The sequence below is a fragment of the Pipistrellus kuhlii genome, unplaced genomic scaffold (assembly GCF_014108245.1).
Source record: "Pipistrellus kuhlii isolate mPipKuh1 unplaced genomic scaffold, mPipKuh1.p scaffold_m20_p_41, whole genome shotgun sequence".
NCBI lineage: Eukaryota > Metazoa > Chordata > Mammalia > Chiroptera > Vespertilionidae > Pipistrellus > Pipistrellus kuhlii.
Genome location: NW_023425542.1, coordinates 892,122 through 910,813, shown reverse-complemented (window position 1 = coordinate 910,813; position 18,692 = coordinate 892,122). Strand labels below are relative to the sequence as shown.

Here is an 18,692-nt window from a genome sequence, read left to right as displayed (position 1 = left end):
CAAAGACCCCACCCCCCACCAACTAGGTCAAGCATGTCAAACTCGAGGTCAGTGGGCCGCATGCTTCACAAATAAACGAAATGAATGAAAAAACAAATATTATACACAAACTAGAGGCCCGGTGGATGACATTCATGTACGAGGGTGGAGGAGGTTAGTGCCTCAGCCTGGCCTATGCCCTCTCACAGTCTGGGACTCCTCAGGAGATGTCCAACGGGAAGCGTGCCTAGGCCGGCAGTTGGACATCCCCCCAGGGGGGTCCTTAGTGCTGCCATGGAGGTGGCTTCTGGCTGAGTGGTGCTCCCTCTGTGGGAATGCACGGGCCACCAGGAGGCAGCTCCCGTGTTGAGCGTCTGCCCCCTGGTGGTCAGTGTGCATCACAGCGACCGGTCGTTCGGCGGATTTGCATATTAGCCTTTTATTATATAGGACATTTGTATTAATGCATAAGAGAGGCCCTTACCCCCCACCCCGACCTCCCAACCCAGGCAGCAAACTCCTTCAGCACTGCCTGGACCCCTCCTTGTATAGCCAGGCAACATGTTCCAGCATCCGAGGATGTGTTTGGTGTTTGTTTCCTTGTTTCGTACCTGTCTCTCCCCACTGGAATGGAAGGTCTGTGAGGGCAGGGACTTTCTGGTGCTTACTGCTGATAGGAAACGCCCCGCCAGTGCCCCTGGTTGGTGTGGAATAAATATATTTGCTCCGTGAATGAGTCGCGTTTATCTCACTGCACGGATGTCGTTTGTTTGGTGCTGTTTTTCTGCCTGCACAGTGACCACCCTGAAGACAGGGGCTGTTCTTCTGTCAACAGCCCTATCACGCACGCATGTCTGAGAAGCTGCTGGATAAGTGAAGCTACTTGATGAAAACGTAGGATGGCAGGAAGCAGACAGTCTCTGGAGCAGGAGGCTGTACAGTTACTCCGGCAGCGGGAGCCGTCTGCTAGGGGTGCTGTAAACAGACGGCGGCTTCTCCGGCTGACTGACTGAGACGGGAGCCTGCCCCTCTCCCCCATGGAGCCCTCAAAGCTGTCCGGTCCGGCTGTCTGACCTGCGTGCCGGTTTGGCCTCGGTCTCAGTTCTGCTTTGAGCAAGGCCACATCCCCAAGGAAATCACTCCAGCTCCCTGGGTTCCTCTTTGGAGAGCTCAGCCCGCAAGCCAGCCAGCCCAGGAGCTGTGAGCTCAGAGACCTGAGGCCGAAAGTCCCCGCCTGGCTGAGAAGCCCGGAGGCCGCCTATGACGTGGGCCCCTCTCCTCCGAGACACCCTGGACAGGCAGGAGAAGGCAGCCGCTCAGCGTGGCACCGGGCTCCAAGTCCCAAGTCTGCCACTCACCTGCCCAGGAGGACCCTGAGCATGCTGCCTCAGCTCGCTGAGCCTCAGTTTCCTCGGCTCTGAAACGGGGAGCGCAAGAGTGTCCACACCTTGTGGGTGTCTGTGAGGGTTCAATGAGACAGGTGGGAGGAGATTAACACTGTGCCTGCTGGGTTACTGGCACATGAGGAATGTTAGACGTGGTTAGTATGCAAGACAGGGGATGACATGTCTAGTAATCCTCAGAACATGGCATCTTTGAGGGTCTGAACCCGTTTCTGTTGTGGGGTGTAAAAGCAAGCCTGTGCTTCACTGCCAGGCTTGGTTCATACGGGCATCTCTCCCTCCTGGATGTCAAGGTCCAGGGGCACTTAGAAAGCCTGCCTCGCTCTGGCTCCCTGACTGACTCTATGGAGCAGAGTGCACCCCCCACCCCCACCCCCCAAACCATCTTCCATTGGACTGGACTTCATGATTGAGAAATGAACTTCCCTCAAGCTAGAGACTGAAGGGTTTTTCTGTTACAGCCACAAGTGTTTCCTTAACGACTTACCTATCTAGCTCCCTATCTGTGTCTATTTCTAAAACATCACAAAGAAATCCATCGAAATACTAATTTTTCTTCTTACAACAAACAGGAGTGACTTTTAGTTTAGAAATTCAGAAATTCAGTTTAGATATTTTTCAACACAGATTTTAAAACAGCCACAGCCTGACCTCTCTCTGCCCTTGCCACCCCAGTCAATCCCATAGGCCTGTCATTTCATGCTTTTAGGGTCTCCATTGAGGTTCCTGCTCTCTCCCAACCCCCGGCTTCTGGCCCACCCTGAAGAGTTGCAGATTCTGAGCTCCCTGTGTGGTCTCTGCCAGGGAGGTGGAGGGCAAAGGGCCTGAGAGACTTTGGGACTCCAAGACCACCCCTTGGCCCCCATAGTCAACCACCTGGCTGTTGGGTACCCTGTCCTCCAGGGTCAGGACCCAGATTCCATTCCCTGAAATCCAGGGTGTTAAGACATATAGCTGAAGGGACAGAAGAAGGCAGCCAGCTTTCACTGCCCTCTGGGGGACAGGGTAACCCAAACAAGTCTGTGCCTGCCCTTTATCTATGTCAGAAGAAGGTTCTTCGTATTCTTTTTTAAAGAATCCCATGGCCCTGGCCAGTGTTGCCAAGTGGTTAGAGCGCTGGCCCATGCACCGAAGGCTCATGGGTTTGATTCACGGTTAAGGGCATGTACCTGGGTTGTAGGTTAGCTCCCTGCCCCTGGTGAGTACCTTTCCCTATTCTTAGAAGAGTACTTAGGGGTAAAGAGCCAAGATGTATGTGACTTACTCTCCTGTGGTTCAGAAAAACAATTAAGTATGCTCAGAGATAGCAGACCGTTCCTAAACCAGCAGAGGAGGTTGCACAGAAGGAAAAGATATCCCAGATGTAGGTTCTCTGATCACTGAGCACATCTGGGTCTCTCTCACATAGATGTTTCTCTCTTTCTCTTTCTCCTTTCTCTTCCTCCCACTCTCTGACAAGCACTGGAAAAAATATCCTCTAACGAGGATTAGCAAATAAAATAAAATAAAAAATATAAATATAAAAAGTAAAGAAAAGAAAAAGAAGAAAGAATCCCACATTTGCCAACACTGCATTCCTCCTACCTTTCTCCCCCTCCCATCTAAGAGAGGAGTGCTTTGGCTTGAATCTATCTCTCTCAAATAACAGGCCAGTTATCTGGTCTTAGACACTGAAGAGGTGGGAATCACTTCCTTGTCAAAGTAATGGGGACATGATTCTAGAAGTCCCAACTGGTCTCACTGAGCCTCATGACACCCATGAGATGCCTGGCTGCTCCTGGCTGAGGATGGAGGGCCATGTTTATCCAAAGGCTTTATGTCCTTGAACTTTCCCCTCTGCCTGACTCGGGCCCCTCACTTGCTGCAATGGTGGAGGAAGCTCTTGATCAGGAATCAGGAACCTTGAGATCTGTTCCTAGGCTGGCTGCTCGGCACGGCGATAAAAGCACACGTGTTTCAGAGTAAGAACACGCTCGGTTTGAATCCTGGCCCACATGTATCCTGGGCATAAATACCAACCATGTTTCTGGAAAAGTTGGCCCGGCCAGTGACCTCGGGGAGCACAGGAAACTTGGTTGGAGAGTTTGTAAGGAGAAAATTTCGACCTAGGGGAGTTGGACAAAGGCGGCTACCCCTAATTGTTCCTTAACTTTTCCAAACAAGTCTGTGCATGTGCAGGCCCTCAGGTGTTTACTAGAATCTTTATGCTTAATCTTTAGGTGTCCTTGCTTAAAGGACACTGCAGACACATGTGTCCTCCCAAGATTACTTAGCCATCTGATTGTATTGAAAAGACAAACTCTATTCCAAACTGCTGTTATAATAAAAGCCTGAAGAGGCAGGCAAAGGAGACTGTCTGGTTCCTTTAGCCAGGCAGACCCTTAGCCCTCTCTTTCACAGAAATCGTGTGTCAGAGTAATCATTTATCCGTCATTCAGGGTCTGCTGGACAGTCCCAGCATTGTGCCTCCAACTTTAACCCTCTGCCCACTGTTCCAACAGGTCTTGTCAACAGCCAGGCCCTATGTTTACATTTGTCTCACGTGGCCACAGCTGGACCACAGATTATTCTGCCAGCTTCTTCCCTGGAGATGGAAGGGCTGGGGGAGGGCGAGTGGGGGTGGAAGGGAGGGTGAGAAGGAAGGGCTGATTGCTTTGAGTGTGCCAGGGGTGGAGGCATTCTGCCCTCTATGGGGTCACTGGCCAACAGCTCCAGGGCCACTGTGCAGGGCTGCTGGGACCATTTTGAGCAGCCAGGCACTGGGAGCATCTGGCGGGAGGGAGGTGTGGATTAGATGCTTGGGGTCAAGGGCCTGATCCTAAGATGCTGACTGTCCAAGTCAGGAGAGTTAAGGAGTCAGTGGGGGCAGGGAGGGTTCTGCCTGAAAACGTTCACCCTCTATCTGGTCATGAGGAAAAGTCTGACAAAGACAAAATGAGGAACTTTAATTAAGAAGAAGAGTGGGTCTTCCTCTTTTGAAAGCCGCCCGAGGTGACCTCTGAAAATGGTTCACTCTCCCCCTGACCCAAAAAAACCCACAGAATCACGCAAACCAAGAGGTTCAAATTTCCGTGTTCACCTTAAGAACCCCCGTGACACTGCCCAGGCCATCGAGGATGTGCGTTGCCGGGAAGCCACTGTGTATCTGCAGGAGGTCAGCTTACAGGAGCAGCAGGTGCCGTGCCATCGTTACCACGGTGGCGCTGGGAGCTTGCGCAGGCCAAGCAGTGGTGCTGGACACAGGGTCGGGGCCCACAAAGAGAGCTAGATTTTCGCTGCAGAGAGCAATGCAGAGTGCAGAGAGCAATGCCAGGGTTAGGGGTTTAGATGTAGACTCTCTGGTCACTGAGCACATCAAGGGGAACAGAGCTCCCAAGATGCGGCGCGGACCTTACAGAGCTCATGGGCAGGTGGACCCCAACCGGGCCCCTCCCTGGCGCCTGGCAGGGATCCTACGGAAAACAGCAGACGTTTCCTGAACCAGCAGAGGAGGCTGCACAGGAGGAAAAGATCCCTGAAAAAAAAACTGAGGACAAAAACGTATGGCCCAGGAGCAAATTCAACATAAATACTAAAAAAAGTTAAAAAAAAAAAAAAAAGGTGGGGGATGGGGAAGGACACTTCTATTCCTTAAAAATACCGATGCCACACCGAACGAAGAAGGGCCGTGGGGATGTCCCGCACGACGCAGACTAAACGTGATGCGGGACCCTGGATCTGCGCTGGGGGCGGAAATGCTAACGAGGACCCTGTGGGCTCAAGCGCCAACCAGGAATGCAGATGGCAGCTCAGCTACACATAGTGCCCATGCAAATTTGCAAAGTGGACGAATTTGCTGTGGTTACATGGGAGAGTTTCCCTATTCTTAGAAAAGCACTTAGGGGCAAAGAGCCAATGATTCAGAAAGAAAGTGAAGTGTGCACAGAGACAGCATAAATGAAAAAAGCAAACGGGACAGTAACAATCCACAGAGGATTATGTGGATGTTTCCATCGGTAACGTACTCTTTCCATGGTTGGTGTTTTTGAAGTCTGACGTTATTTCCAACTGAAAGATTTTTAAAAAGCCAAAGGATTTCACAGCAGAACTGGTCATTTCGCACAGAATCCCACGTGGAACCCCATGTGTGAAACAGGGACAAGCTGGATTATCCGGGTGAAGCCAGGGTGGGCCCCACTCGCCTGGGCCCCTTTGGTGGCCTTGGGGGTTGCCTCCTGGAACCTAGTTTGGAAACCACTGAGCGGGTTCAGCCTTCACGTTCCTGGGAACACAGTGAGGAGGCAGTCACTCCTGCATCCTCACGTCCATTGGACACACATACACACACACACACACATACTTATTTGCATCTGATCCTCAAAACAGCACTGAGAGAGACGTCCTCAGTCCCACTTTGTAAGTGAGAAGATCAAGATTCTGGAATGTAAGTACCTCCTTGAGGCGAAGCTGTCCAGGTGTTTTCTATATGCTCTCTGCACCACAGCTGGGGTTCAAACCCAGGCCCGTGAATGAACCCCAAAGACCCTGCTCATAGCCGAACCTGCCTGCTCCCAGGGGAAGGGGCAGCCTCGGCCTGCTCAGGGCAGGGGTGAGACTGGGAGCTGCAGGACTCGCTGTCCGGTGCTCACCCAGCGGTGGGGAGTACGCTGTCTGTTCCTCTGTGAGAAGCTCACCTGGGCCTGGCGGGGAGCCTTTCCGTGGAGCCCGGTCCCGGCCTGAATATCTCGACTCAGAGACTCCCACGGGGGCTGGCTTCTGGCTCAGGAGAGCTCCCAGCCTCTCTCGGCGAGGGCGGGGGACTCTGAGCGCCCCGCTGCTCTGCTCTTCCTCACGCTGTGCCAGGCAGGCCCTCTCACAAAAAGAACGGCAGGCCTTTCGTTTCTTTCTTCTCTCAAAATCAGCCATTCCTACCCCCCACACCCCTAACCTCCTCACCCCCCCGGCTCTGCTCTCTGGTTTTTATTGAGCGAATTCACTGTCAGTAAAACCATTGTGTTTGGAGTTAGCCGAGAGACTGTGTGTTTAAAATCCAGGATGCCCAAGCTTTCTGAGTAAACTGGGACTCCCTGAGAATAGAATTGCCCCTTTCAGGCCCAGAGCTGTCGCTCTGACAGTCTCAGAGCATATAGCGTCCTTGGCCCTGACTTTGCTCTGAGCCCCATCCTGGCCCGGGCGGGAGAGATGATTCTCCAGATTAGAAGTTCTGAAGGGAAGGCCTCTGAAGAGAGCTTTTCTAGGGTGAGTGGACCATGCCCCGTCCTCCGGTCACATACGGACCCTGTTTTCTGTGGGCCTTTGGCCAGACTGGTCTGCCCTCCTCCGAGGGAGGAGGGGAGAGTCCCTCCCTTGAAACAGCCACCGTTGGCTGGGCCTGCTGGGTGCTGGGCTCAGAGGTCCACACTGAACATCTGTTGTTTCTGGGTCTCCAGGGAACCAGTGTGGCTTCTGAGTCATTAGGAGCCGTGGTTCCCCTCTTTGTAAAACAGCTGCCCCCGGTGAGGACACTGGGCCTTAAGGGGCTAGCTCACTCAAGGTCACCTAGGCATAAGTGATAGCAGGAATTTGCCCCCCAGTCTGTGTGGCTATAGAGGAGATGGTCCTTCTACTCCCCATGGCCATGCTGTCACGGACAGTTACCCAGGCTGCTTGCTGATGGGGCGACGGGGGGACCAGGTCCAGCCAGCGCCCGCTCACTAAGGTGCGCTCCCTGGTGCAGGACCCTGTGCTTCTCCCCTGTTGGGGTGCTGTGAGAAGCCGATTATAAATGGCCCACTGACTCCCTTCCCCACATCTGCACCCCTTGAGGTTCTTGCCTTTGCAGCCCTTCCCATCAAGTTTAGTCTTATGACTAAACAGATCGATGAAATATTTCCGAGTGACATCATGCCAATTCAAGCTCAGGCTCTGAGAGAGCCTCGCAGGCTTTGCTCCTTCTCTTGGACTGCCTATTGCCATGGGCACAAGCCCAGGCTAACCTGCCAGAGATGAGAAATGCATGTCCCAGTCACTCCCTTTCCAGACCAGCCAATCAACCACCCAGCATCTGTGCAAGGCCATCCTAGACCAGCCAGCAACCCTTGCTGACCACAGACCCAGGAGCCAGCCCCGCCATGCTCAGCCCACCTGACCAGATCAGCATAACCGGTCCAATCTGTGACCAAGAATACATGCTAACCAATTCAGGTGGCTGCTATGGGGTGAATTGTGTCCCTCCAAAATTCATACGATGACATCTTTTTTTTTTTTTTTTTTTTTTCATGAGCCCTGATGGAGGTGGGGGATCGAGCCTGCAACCGAGGTACATGCCCTTGACTGGAATCGAACCTGAGACTCTTCTGTCTGAGGGCCAATGCTTTATCCACTGAGCCAAACGGGCCAGGGCCCTATGTTGACATCATAACCCCCAGTCCCTGAGAATGTGACCTTACTTGGAAATGGAGTGGTTGCAGATGTAATTCGTTAAGACGAGGTTGTACTGCAGCAGGGTGGGCCCCTAATCCAAGATGACCGACGGGGACATTCAGACACAGACATGCTCACAGGTGAAAAGCCATGTGAAGATGGGAGTGGTGCTGCCACAAGCCAAGAACTAGCAGAGGCTGGGAGCGAGGCCCGGGACACATTCACCCCGGAGCCTTCGCAGGCAGCACGGCCCTGCAGACACCTGGACCTCAAACTTCCTGCCTCAAGAACTGCGGGGGAACAAACTTCTGCTGCTGCAGACACCCATTTGCGGTACTTTATCACACAGCCCTATAAGCTATACAGCATCTCTTCATGATTCACAAAAACGCACAGCCTGAGCTGGCCACCCTGCCTACCTCTAACTGACTGTGGCCCCATCCTAATACCAGGCAATCCTTCAAGGTGCACAGGAACTGCATTCCACCATGCCCACTTCTGCCCCAGCAGGCCCCTGAACCGGTCAAGGCTCCTCTAGTGCCTTCCGGAGGCCCCGGAGGCCTCAGCGGGGGAGGAGTCGCAGTCCCAGGAGCCGCAGCCCGGGATCCCCAGCCCAGGCCCCGCCGGCCGGCCGGCCGGCCAGCCGCCTACCTGGGTTGCCGAGGGCCATGGAGTCATAGATGAGCTTGCAGGTCTTGAGCAGGATGGCGATCTTCTTCTCGGGCGAGTAGGCCTTGTGCATGCTGTTGAACTTCTGCAGGATCTTCTCCATGACGGGCACCTCGGGCACGCTGGTGGTCACGCCCAGGTCGGTGGTGGTGGTGGCCAGGATCACCAGCTGGTTCTCCTTGAGCTGCTGCAGGGAGCCGTCCTTGCTGTGGATCTCATGGAGGCACGAGTTGATGGCTTCTTTCAGGGGCTTCAGCACGCACTTGTACAAGGCGGACTCCACAATCGCTTCTGCGGGTGGGAGAGAGTCGTAGGGTGAGGACCCCAGTGGCAGGGGTCCTGGCCCCGGGCCGTGTGGCCCTGCAGTGTGGCCATGCCCATCTTCTCATCCCTGGAAAAACGTACTCACAGCCCCAGCAGGTACAGCAGCCATTCTGACACATGAGACCGTGAAGTACATGCCACGGAAAGCCACACTCGGAGCCCTCTGACTGACACATTGCATCTTCTTGCCTTTCCCAAGGCCTGGCCCAGATTAAACTCTCACAGAGCTGCCCACCGTACACAGCTTGGGAGGGCACTGTTCACATGGGAGTTGCGCAGTGTACAACCTGTGTAGCTGTACTTTGAGGTACCAGGTACCCAGCACATGCGTGGTGGAATTATTCTTTTATTTTTTTTTAATTGCACTAGCTAGCATTTATTCAATGCTCACTAAGTTCCAGACGTAGGGCAAAATGCTTTATACAGGCAATCTCATTGAATTCTGTCAACTACCCTAATTACCATGGTTTTACACACTGAGGTTAGAGTCACTGCCCTTAACTAAGAAGCCTCCCACTGATAACATAACAGCCTCAGAGGTTACCAAAGAAGGTACTGGCAGCTCCATCACAGGCCCTGGAATTATTCTTGATTCTCTCTTTCAATCCCCAAGTCCACTTGACTTCAGACTCAAGAATCTAGTATATCCATAACCTGACTTCTCACCACCTCCAAGGTATGACCTTGACCTGAGCTACCACCTGTTGCCTGAGTTATGTTGGTAGCCTCTTGCTCTGGCCCCTAACAGTCCATTCTCAACACAGAAGCCAGAGTCATCCCGCTATAGCATGTGCGGCCATGACATTACTGTGCTGAGAACCCTCCAATGGCTCCATCTCATGGACAACAGAAACCACAGCGGTCCCTGTGCCGTTCAAGGCCCCTAAATGACTTGTCCCTGTGACCTCTCTCACTCAGCACCTCGCTCACTCCCCTGTGCATGCTGCTCCAGCCACAATGGTCTCCTTGCTGTGTTACCACCTGCCATGCCTGCTCTTGCCTCAGAGCCTCTACACCTGCTTTTCCTTTTGCCTGGAGGAGTCCAAAGGCACCCTGATCATCTAGCCCAGTGGTCGGCCAACTAATTAGTCAACAGAGCCAAATAGCAACAGTACAACGATCGAAATTTCTTTTGAGAGCCACATTTTTTTTTAACTTAAACTTCTTCTAACGCCACTTCTTCAACATAGACTCACTCAGGCCGTGGTATTTTGTGGAAGAGCCACACTCAAGGGGCCAAAGAGTCGCATGTGGCTCACAAGCTGAGGTTTGCTGACCACTGATCTAGTAGAATGGGAGTCAGCCGGTTTTTATCTCATAGCAGCCTGCAACCCACCTGCCATTACCCCCGCTCTACAGACAGACCAACTCAGGCTCTGATGGTGTGGGCCACTCAGCTCGCCGGGGCTGACCAGAGATCTGAACTCATGTCTACCGGACACCAGGGCCATGCCCAGCTGCCTTGGGTGACAGTAGAGAAATATTCCTGGGAAGCCTTTTTTGGCTTTACCCTGTCCCCAGAAGGGTCTCAGCTATTGTTTCCTCATCTGCAAAGTGAGAGAGGGCTTCGGCCCAGCCCTCCGGCTCCTTCATCCCTGAGAGCCGCCACATCCCCTGCAGAGACCGCCTCTGGCCCTCAGCGGTCACAGGTCAGTACTCCTTTGGCCTCTAATTGCTCCTGTGACTGTCCCCCTAATAAAAGCAGGAGCATCCTCAGGGTGGGGTCCTGCCCAGCGTCTGATGTGGGCGCAAGAGCAGAGCTGGGAAGCAGGAGGCAGAACAGCAGAGGGATTAGTTCAGTTAGTTCAGGAGGGGGTGGGGACAGCGAATTGTCTGGAATGACCCTGCCCACCCACTCTCAGACCCCCCCTCTGCCCCTCCCCGCCCCCAGACTGACCCAGCTCCTCCTCAGAGTACTGGGTGTGGTCCCCCAGTGCCTTGAGCTCCGTGCTCTGCAGCAGGTAGCTCTTGAGCTGGGTCATCATGGTGCGGATCTCCTGCAGCATCTCGGTGCTGGAGGCCTGGCGCGCCATCATCTCCAGGCTGTACACTTTGTAGTCCTGCACCAGGTTGCCGAAGTACGAGGCCTTGTCCTGGGCCAGCTCCACCACCTTCTTGTACAGCTTGCGGTCGTTGGAGAGGAAGGCCTGGAAGACGCTGGTGAAGCTGGCGAGGCTCAGGCGGTGCCGCGCCTTGCCCAGGATCATGGACGGCTTCTTCCTCACGCTGGGGCTGCTGAACTGCTCCAGCTCCTCCTCCGTGCTGCTGGTCGAGTAGGAGTCTTGATCGGTGGCTGGGGTGTGCGCCCCTGTACTGTCTGAGAGGGAGGCCAGGGAGCCCTTGAACTCCGGGGGACTCTGGCGCCGGGCGCTGGCCGGGTCTTCTGGGCTCTGGGTCCCAGCTTGGGAGGCGGGGGGGCGTTGTTTCTCTCCGGGCGGGCCAGGGCTGGGTTTCTCGGGGGCTGCGTCCTCCGTGGAGAGCTCAGCGCTCTCCAAGGGGCTCGGGAGGACCGAGGCCAGCTGCCGAGAAATCCGCTTCTTCCTAGGAGGGGGCACTGGGGGTTGCCGGATCTTCCTTGCCGACTCTGGCAGGATGCCCAGCTGGCTGGCTTGGGGCACTACTTCCTGTCCTTGCTCTGTGGTCCTCGGAGGCCTGTCCCCAGGGCTGTCTGAGGTCCCCTGGGGAGGCGGGGCGAGGGAGGGCGGCCGGGAAAGAGCCGGCTGGTCCCACTGGGCGGTGGTGGCCCTGTCCACCTTCTCCACCTTCAGGTCCTCCAGGGAGAGCTTCTCAGAGAGGCGGCGTCTGGGAGGAGCTGCAGGGGCGCCCTTCCTCCCCGGCCCCGGAGGGGCGGGGGCCTGCTGCAGGGGGCTGGGGGCCGCCTCTGGCTTCTTCTCTTCCTCCCGGACGGCGCCCAGGCCCGTGGCGGGGCATGGGGGCCTCTCGCAGGCTGTCATGGGTAGCTGGCTTGGATGGTCCCGGGGGCCCAGGACATGGGGGGCCAGGTGGGGGGCAGATGCTGGGGCTGCAGGACGGAGGGCGTCTGGAGGTGGGGGAGAACTGGGCAGAGGGCAGGCCGGAGCTGGGGCAGGGGGTGGAAGAGGCCGGGCAGGACTGGGGGGGTGGAGAGGGGGTGCTGGGGGCGGGGGCGCCGGGCGGCGAGGGGCCCACCGGGAGGCGGTTGAGGTAGAGTCAGAGGTGGGAGGCAACGGGCTGGAGGGGCATCTTCTCAGGGGCGGCAGGTCGGCAGGCAGGGCGCTGCCACAGTCCTCGATGAAGATGGGATTCACAAACCACAGGCGGTCATTTCCTACGGAGAGCTCAATCTCACACGCGCAGTTTTCCTGGTGGGAAGCGGGCCTGAGGCTGGCGGCGGGGGGCGCCCTTGGGGCTGGGTCTCTCGGGGGTTCCGCTGGGCTGCCAGCTGCTCGCCGGGGGTTCAGCGAGGAGTCCCAGAAGCCTGTGGAAACAAGAGAAGAAGAGGCGGTCAATCCTGGAGCCGGCCCCCTGGGTGGGGTGGGATGGGTGGGGACGGGGCAAGGGAGGGCTGGGGGGCCTCACAGCGTTGGCTTCTCTGCTCCCCAGGTTGTTTTCCCCTCTTGGACTGTTTTAAACCTCTCCCACCACTTCCTGTCTCGAGAGGGGAAGCCCCGTGAGATCCTCCCCTGCGGTGCTGGGGAGCCGGGGTGGGGCCAGGCGCCCTGTGACAGGGCAGCGTCAGCTCTGTCCCTGGCTGTGAGGGCCCCCATGGAGGGCTCAGTGACGCCAGTGCAGGCCGGTGGGGACGGAGGGGCCCACAGCCGGAGTTCCTGCAGCCGGCCGGCTGGGGACTCCGGGGCAGGTGGCTGGATCTTTCTAGGCCCCCGTCTAGTCACCCCTAGAATCGGGGTGGCTGCGTGGGGTCTGTTCTCTGTGGGGAGAACACACCTATGGACTGCGGCTGGTGAGCTCAGACCTGACCTTCCACGTGGGGAGCACCTGCCACTGCAAAACCATGGGTCTGGTCAGTCTCGGCGTTCACCCCGGGGGAGGGGTGTCAGCAAACGGGGTGGCGTTCTGGCCCGTGCCTTTCTCCAGACCTAGCCCTCAAGATGCAGCCCGTGGCTGTGGCCATGAAGGCACACTTGTCCCTATCGGCATTGCTGGTCTGCACCAGGCATGTTCTGGGAAGGAGCATGGGACATCCAAACGGAAGCACACTGGGGGGTCCCCAAGCTCAGAGTTCTTGACTCCTGGGTCCCAAGCCCTGAGGAGACTCTGACAGAAGCCCAGGAGGCTCCACGAAGGGCACAGGCCTGGTGACTCAGAACCATTCCGTCGGCCTGCAGCCTCTCGGAGCCCCAGGCAGTTCCTCTTGGACCAGGGAACCCAGGTCTGGGTCTGCCTGCTAATGGTAGAGATTCTGTGTGCGGGCTCCCTTGTTAAGGAGGGGCCAGGCCTCTGGACGCGCACAGGGAGCCCCTTGCTTCTGGGAAGGATTCATCAGGAAGAAAACCACCAACATTGCTTCCAGGACAGTCACAGGGCAGACCCACCCTGAGTTCTGGCGGTGAGGGCCACTGGCTCCACCCGGATCCTCTCACGGGTCCTGACCCCAGGCCTTCGGGGTCAGTCCTGATCCGTCCCGCATTACACGTGAGGAGGAGAGACCCAGAGAGAGTCCAGAACCTGCCCACAGCCAGCCGGGCTGCGTGGCTCAGCGGTTAAAGCATCGACCTATGAACCAGGAGGTCACAGTTTGATTCCTGGTTAGGGCACAAGCCAGGGTTGCAGCTCAATTTCCAATGTGGGGTGTGCAGGCGGCAGCCGATCCATGGTTCTCCCTCATCTCATGGATGTGTGTCTCTCTCTCACCTCTCTGAAATTAATAAAAATATATTTAGAAAAAAGGAACCAGCCATGGTCCCCGGGCTGGTGAGCGAGGGAGCTGGGGTGCGGGGCGGGTCTGCAGGCCTGAAGCCTGTGAGCCCGGCCGCTCACTGTGCGGCCTCCCTTCTTGGGAACTTGCGACACTTCCCGTCTCCGCGGCTCGGCCGGCGTGAGTGAGGGGCAGCCTGCACCTCAGAACTGGGGATGTGGTAAGCACACGGCAGGCTCTTGACACCGAGAGAAAGTGGGTGTCACACAAAGGCTGAGGGCAGTGTGCTGCCTGAGGCGGGCACGCCCAGGGACGCAGGGGTTTGCCCCTTGCTGGCCAGGGGACTGCAAACCCCATCCAGGTGAGCACATCTCCGGGACAAGGGGGCTGCTGAGAGACCCCGACATGTGAGCCTACGCATCCTCTCTGAGCGTGGCCGTGACCGGAGGACTCTGGGGCTCCTGTCTCAGGATAGCAAGGTGGGTCCATCCTGCACACATTAAAAGACAAAACAGCCCTAACCGGTTTGGCTCCGTGGATAGAGCGTCGGTCTGCGGACTGAAAGGTCCCAGGATCGATTCCGGTCAAAGGCATGTACCTTGGTTGCGGGCACATCCCCAGCAGGAGGTGTGCAGGAGGCAGCTGGTTGATGGTTCTCTCTCATTGATGTTTCTAACTCTCTCTCCCTTCCTCTCTGTTAAAAAAAAAAAATCAATAGAATATGTTTAAAAAATAAATAAAAAACAAAACAGCACACATTTCCCAGAGCCCAAACTTGGAGCAAAGGCACGGAGCAAACATTGGGGTTCAGGGAAATGAGCCCAGAGTCTGGGGGACTAGGAACTGCTTCCCTGCTCCTAAGACAGCCTGCTAGATGCACCTCGGCAGGGCAGCGCCAACGCCACTCTGAGCGGTGAGGGGAGCAGAAGCCCGAGGGGCTGCAGTTTAGGGGCTGGGCGCCTGCTAAGGAATGGCAGTGGCAGTGCAGGGTTTTATGTAAAAAAAAAAAGAAAGAAAGAAAGAAAAAAGGAAGTGGGTCACTTTCTTTGCAGCCTGCAGAACATCGAGAAAAAGCGGAACACGGTCATGCAAGCCAGTGGTTGGCAAAGCTGAGGCATCTGTGTCTAGTGGCACAATGCCAGGCCGTGGCTCAGGGCCCTGCCTCCACTGCCTCCGTGCTGCCCTGGGACTGAGGGACGTTTTGCTGGCCTGTGGCCACCCCCGCCTTAGATGGAGAGACCTCTTGCCAGGTGTCCACTCCTATAATCCTTGGGGGAGGGGAGCCAGGGCCAGGCCAGGTGCTGGGCTGTAGGCCCTGGGGGCAGAGGTGACGAAGGTTTCCCTCTTGGGGAGCCGGGGCTAGTAGCAGGGCAGAGAGGGCATGAGTAAATGCAGTGAAGTATTCCAGGTGCCAGGGAAGCAGCTCCAAAGTCCAGGGGTTCGAGAAGAAATATTTGGTGGCATCCCAACCCCAAAGACGGGTGGTGGGACAGCTTGACTTCAATGAGTTTTCAATAACTAGGAAAGTTCTCACATGTGATATGAAGGAAGAAGCAAGTCCCATGCCAACCCGGAGGAGCTATAAACATATGCCTTTTCTAGACATATTTTAAGCCCATTAAGCACACAGCAGACAAATCAGAGAACATCGGCAAGCCTAACCCTTACCTACCAGCACTTTCTCTAGATTCCTTTGCTCTTAGGATCAACCGCACACAGGTAAGTGCTAAATTGCTCCCAGTGTTAGTTTTGTGGCCTCAAGGTCATTCCTTTACCGCCTGGCCTGCCCTTTCCAGTGATGGCTTTTCCAAGGCCAAACTCAGAGTTCCTTGCGTCAGCTCACGAGCGAACGTCCCATGCTATCGTGGGCACTGAGCCTGCAAACCAACAGCTCCCTTTCAAACAAACACACGGCACCACCCGGGCCTGACCAGCAGGGCTTGTGCAGCTGCTTGGATGTTTATTACATTCTATTCATTCTGTAAAAAGTGAGTAGAAGGCCGGTGATGGGAAACACACACGCACGCCTCATAAACGAATTCCATGCAGAGTGGCGTGGCCACTGAGGAAAGCAATCTACAGGATCCTCACACCATGAAAAACGGAACTGACCCAGAGCACCCACTTCGGGAATATATCAGAAGAAACACAAGACACTCATTGGAAAGAATACATGCACCCCTATGTACACTGCGACACTGCTTACAACCAGGAGCCCTGCACACAAATCCGGGCGCCAGTAGCTCACTGCCGCCCTCCATAGCTCTCGCCTGCTGCCCCGCCCTACTGCAGCTCTCCTCGCCCCCCATTCCCTCCTGGGCCCCCATCACAGCTTGCTGCCCTGCCCCCTCCTCTAGCTCTCCACCGCCGGCTTGTAGCTCACTGCCCCACCCTCCTGCTGATCTGTGATCCGGTCGATACGTGGTTGGTCATTACGCTTCACAGTGTAATGGCCATTTGCATATTACATCTTTATTATGTAGGATAGGCAATATTTGGAAGCAACCCAAGTGCCCAACAATAGACGGATGGGTAGATCAAAAAGTTTTGCTACATATATACAATGGAATATTACTCGGTCATAAGAAAAGCATGAAATCTTACCATTTGTGACAGCATGGATGGACCTAGAGGGTATTATGCTAAGTGAAATAATTCAGTCAGAGAAAGACAAATATCACATGATTTCACTTATGTGTGGAACCTAAAGAGCAAAACAAGCAAACAAACAAACAAACCTAATAGAAACAGATGCATGGATACAGAGAGAGAACTGGTGGCTGCCGGATGGGAGGTCAGTAGGGTGACTGGGTGGAAAAGGGTGAAGGGATTAAAAGGCACAGACTAGCAGTTACAAGATCGTCACGGGGATATAAAACACAGGGTAGGGAAGATTCTCAATAACCTTGTAATAATTGTTATTATTACAAGTAGGTACTGGAAATATGGGGGAGAGGGGGTTGTGCTTTGTAAAGTATGGTTGTCTAACCATGACTCTGCCCACCCGAAACCAATACAAAATAATATTGCATGTCAACTGTAATTGAAAAAATAAAAACAACGTATTCTGATTCCAAGTGTGCAGGAGCCGGGACCTAACGGGACGGGATGCTGCGTGTGGGGGCAGCTGTGCCCGCCACACCCGCCGACCCTCCTCGCCGCTGCTGGGAGGTTCCCGTCCCTTCACTGAATCCTGCTGGGAGGTTCCCGTCCCTTCACTGGTTCCCGTCCCTTCACTGAGTCCTGTCCTACGCCAGTGTGCCGGGGTTCAGTTCTCCGCCACAAGCGTGCTTTGCCTGGAACACTGTGTGAGGTGCCTGGGTATGTCCTGGCCCTCGGCAAACGCTGCTCTTTGCACATTTGTTATCACAGAACACAGGTTAGGGCGGCCAGGCTAGGCCGGAACATCTCAGAGCCAAGCCCTGGCCTCTGACCGGGTGTGCCCTCACAGCTCCGGTTTCCATCCATGCAGGGGATGGACAGGCCCCGGGATGCACGGAACCCGGGTGCGGACGGAGCCAGGAAAAGCTTTCCGATGAGCCTCGCTGTACACCCTTCAGCCCTCGGGGACGCCAGGTCTGATCAGAATCCTTTGTTTCCTCAGCTGCCGAGTCTAAGGGTTTCATGTGAATCCCCTTCTCAGGGGCATGAGTGCTGACAGACGGGTCTGAACCGCCACTGGCTTCCCAGATGACAACCTCCCTTCCCCACTTCATCGCACTGGCGGTCGGTCAAGCTCTCCTCCAGGGAAGGGCTCGCCTCGTCCAGAAAGGAATGTCTCAGGGATGCCTGCCTGAACCCCACCTGGGGCCAAGGGCTGCAGCCAAGCACCCCTCCTCTCACAGGTCACCCTCCCAACTAACTCCCCTGCCAACTGGCCCCAAACTGGCCACTGACTGCTCGTGGCGAAGACACCGAGAAGGTCATGAGGGGCGGTGGAGAGCTGGGCTGGGAGTCAGGGTGCTCATCCCAATGTGTTCATTCCCTCCCAGCCCCCCGACACGTCTCTAAGCTCACACTAGATCTCCCGCCTCTACAGGGACACAGGGTTACCCAAGACAGTGCTAAGGGTGTTGCGAGGAGAGTGTCATTCATGCCACTGTAGACCTCAGGGACTGTGCGAATTTCAAAACTGTCACCAGGTACACATTCAAACTTTTGGGAGGGTCAGAGGCCAAAACTAACATTATGTGGGGGGTGAGATCAGTGTTTTTTCCCACCAGCAGCTGAGAACCGGCCCTGAAGTTCCCGATCAGGGTAAATCCGACCCTGGAGAGTCGGATAAAGAGTCAGGGGCGGGGTGGCAGCTGAACCAGCCGTGTGACACTGGACACGCCAATCAAGCTCCTGTGCCTCAGTTTTCTCTGCCAGGAAGTGAGGGCTCCAATAACAGAACCCACTGTCTAGGGCTGCTTGAAGACCTGAGGAGTCGGTGCAGGTCAAGAGGTTAGGGCATAGTCAGCACTCGTTAGAGGTCGACACCCCCGGCTTGGCGGGTTCTACTTGCTCATCGGGACCCTGAGCTTCTTGTGGCTTCCCATGCCCGGCTGACCAAGGGCCCCTCAGGGTGGTGGGCTGCAGCCTGGCCTGGGAACTGGTGTGCTCTGATCCCACGTGTGCCCCCAACTTCTTCTATGACCGAGTCCTGGCCCCTCGGTCATCGCTGTCCCCCCTGGCCCTGCTTTCTCCAGCCGCGTGCTGTGCCATCCTGTGTGTGGCTCAGTCTTGGTAAAGGCCTAGTGATTGGCTGCTGGTTCGTTAATGTGACCAGATCTCTCTGCCCGGGTGTCCGAGCCCGCAGAGGCGGCTGGGGCCAGCACGGCGAGGCCCCGTCAGAGCGCCCAGCAAAGCCTGGCCCAGGGGAGGGCCCGTGGATGTGAGATCTCACTGTGACGTGGAAGGGCGAGGGTCAGAAACACGCCTGTCTTTTCTCCTCCTTTCTTCCCTCTCCGTCTTCATCCCCCAAAAGGCAGGAAGGGTAAGGCGCAGGCTCCGTTGGTTGGGGGAGGGGGGGGCAGGCCAGATGGGGGCGCACGCTTTAGTCCATGGTCCTGTTAGTG

At 55.8% G+C, this 18,692-nt stretch overlaps 1 protein-coding gene across 5 annotated transcripts in view; it reads right to left on the bottom strand.

Moving 5' to 3' along the window:
- RIN3 (Ras and Rab interactor 3) overlaps nucleotides 1–18,692 on the bottom strand; it is a 126,435-nt gene that overhangs the window by 36,028 nt on the left and 71,715 nt on the right. For all 5 annotated transcript variants that reach the window (XM_045571937.1, XM_036411574.2, XM_036411571.2 and 2 more), the window contains exons 6-7: nucleotides 10,675–12,234; nucleotides 8,436–8,744 (exon numbers count right to left, since the gene is read on the bottom strand). In XM_045571937.1, the coding sequence (XP_045427893.1) occupies nucleotides 8,436–8,744; nucleotides 10,675–12,234 (1,869 nt within the window). The remainder of the gene's footprint in view (nucleotides 1–8,435; nucleotides 8,745–10,674; nucleotides 12,235–18,692) is intronic.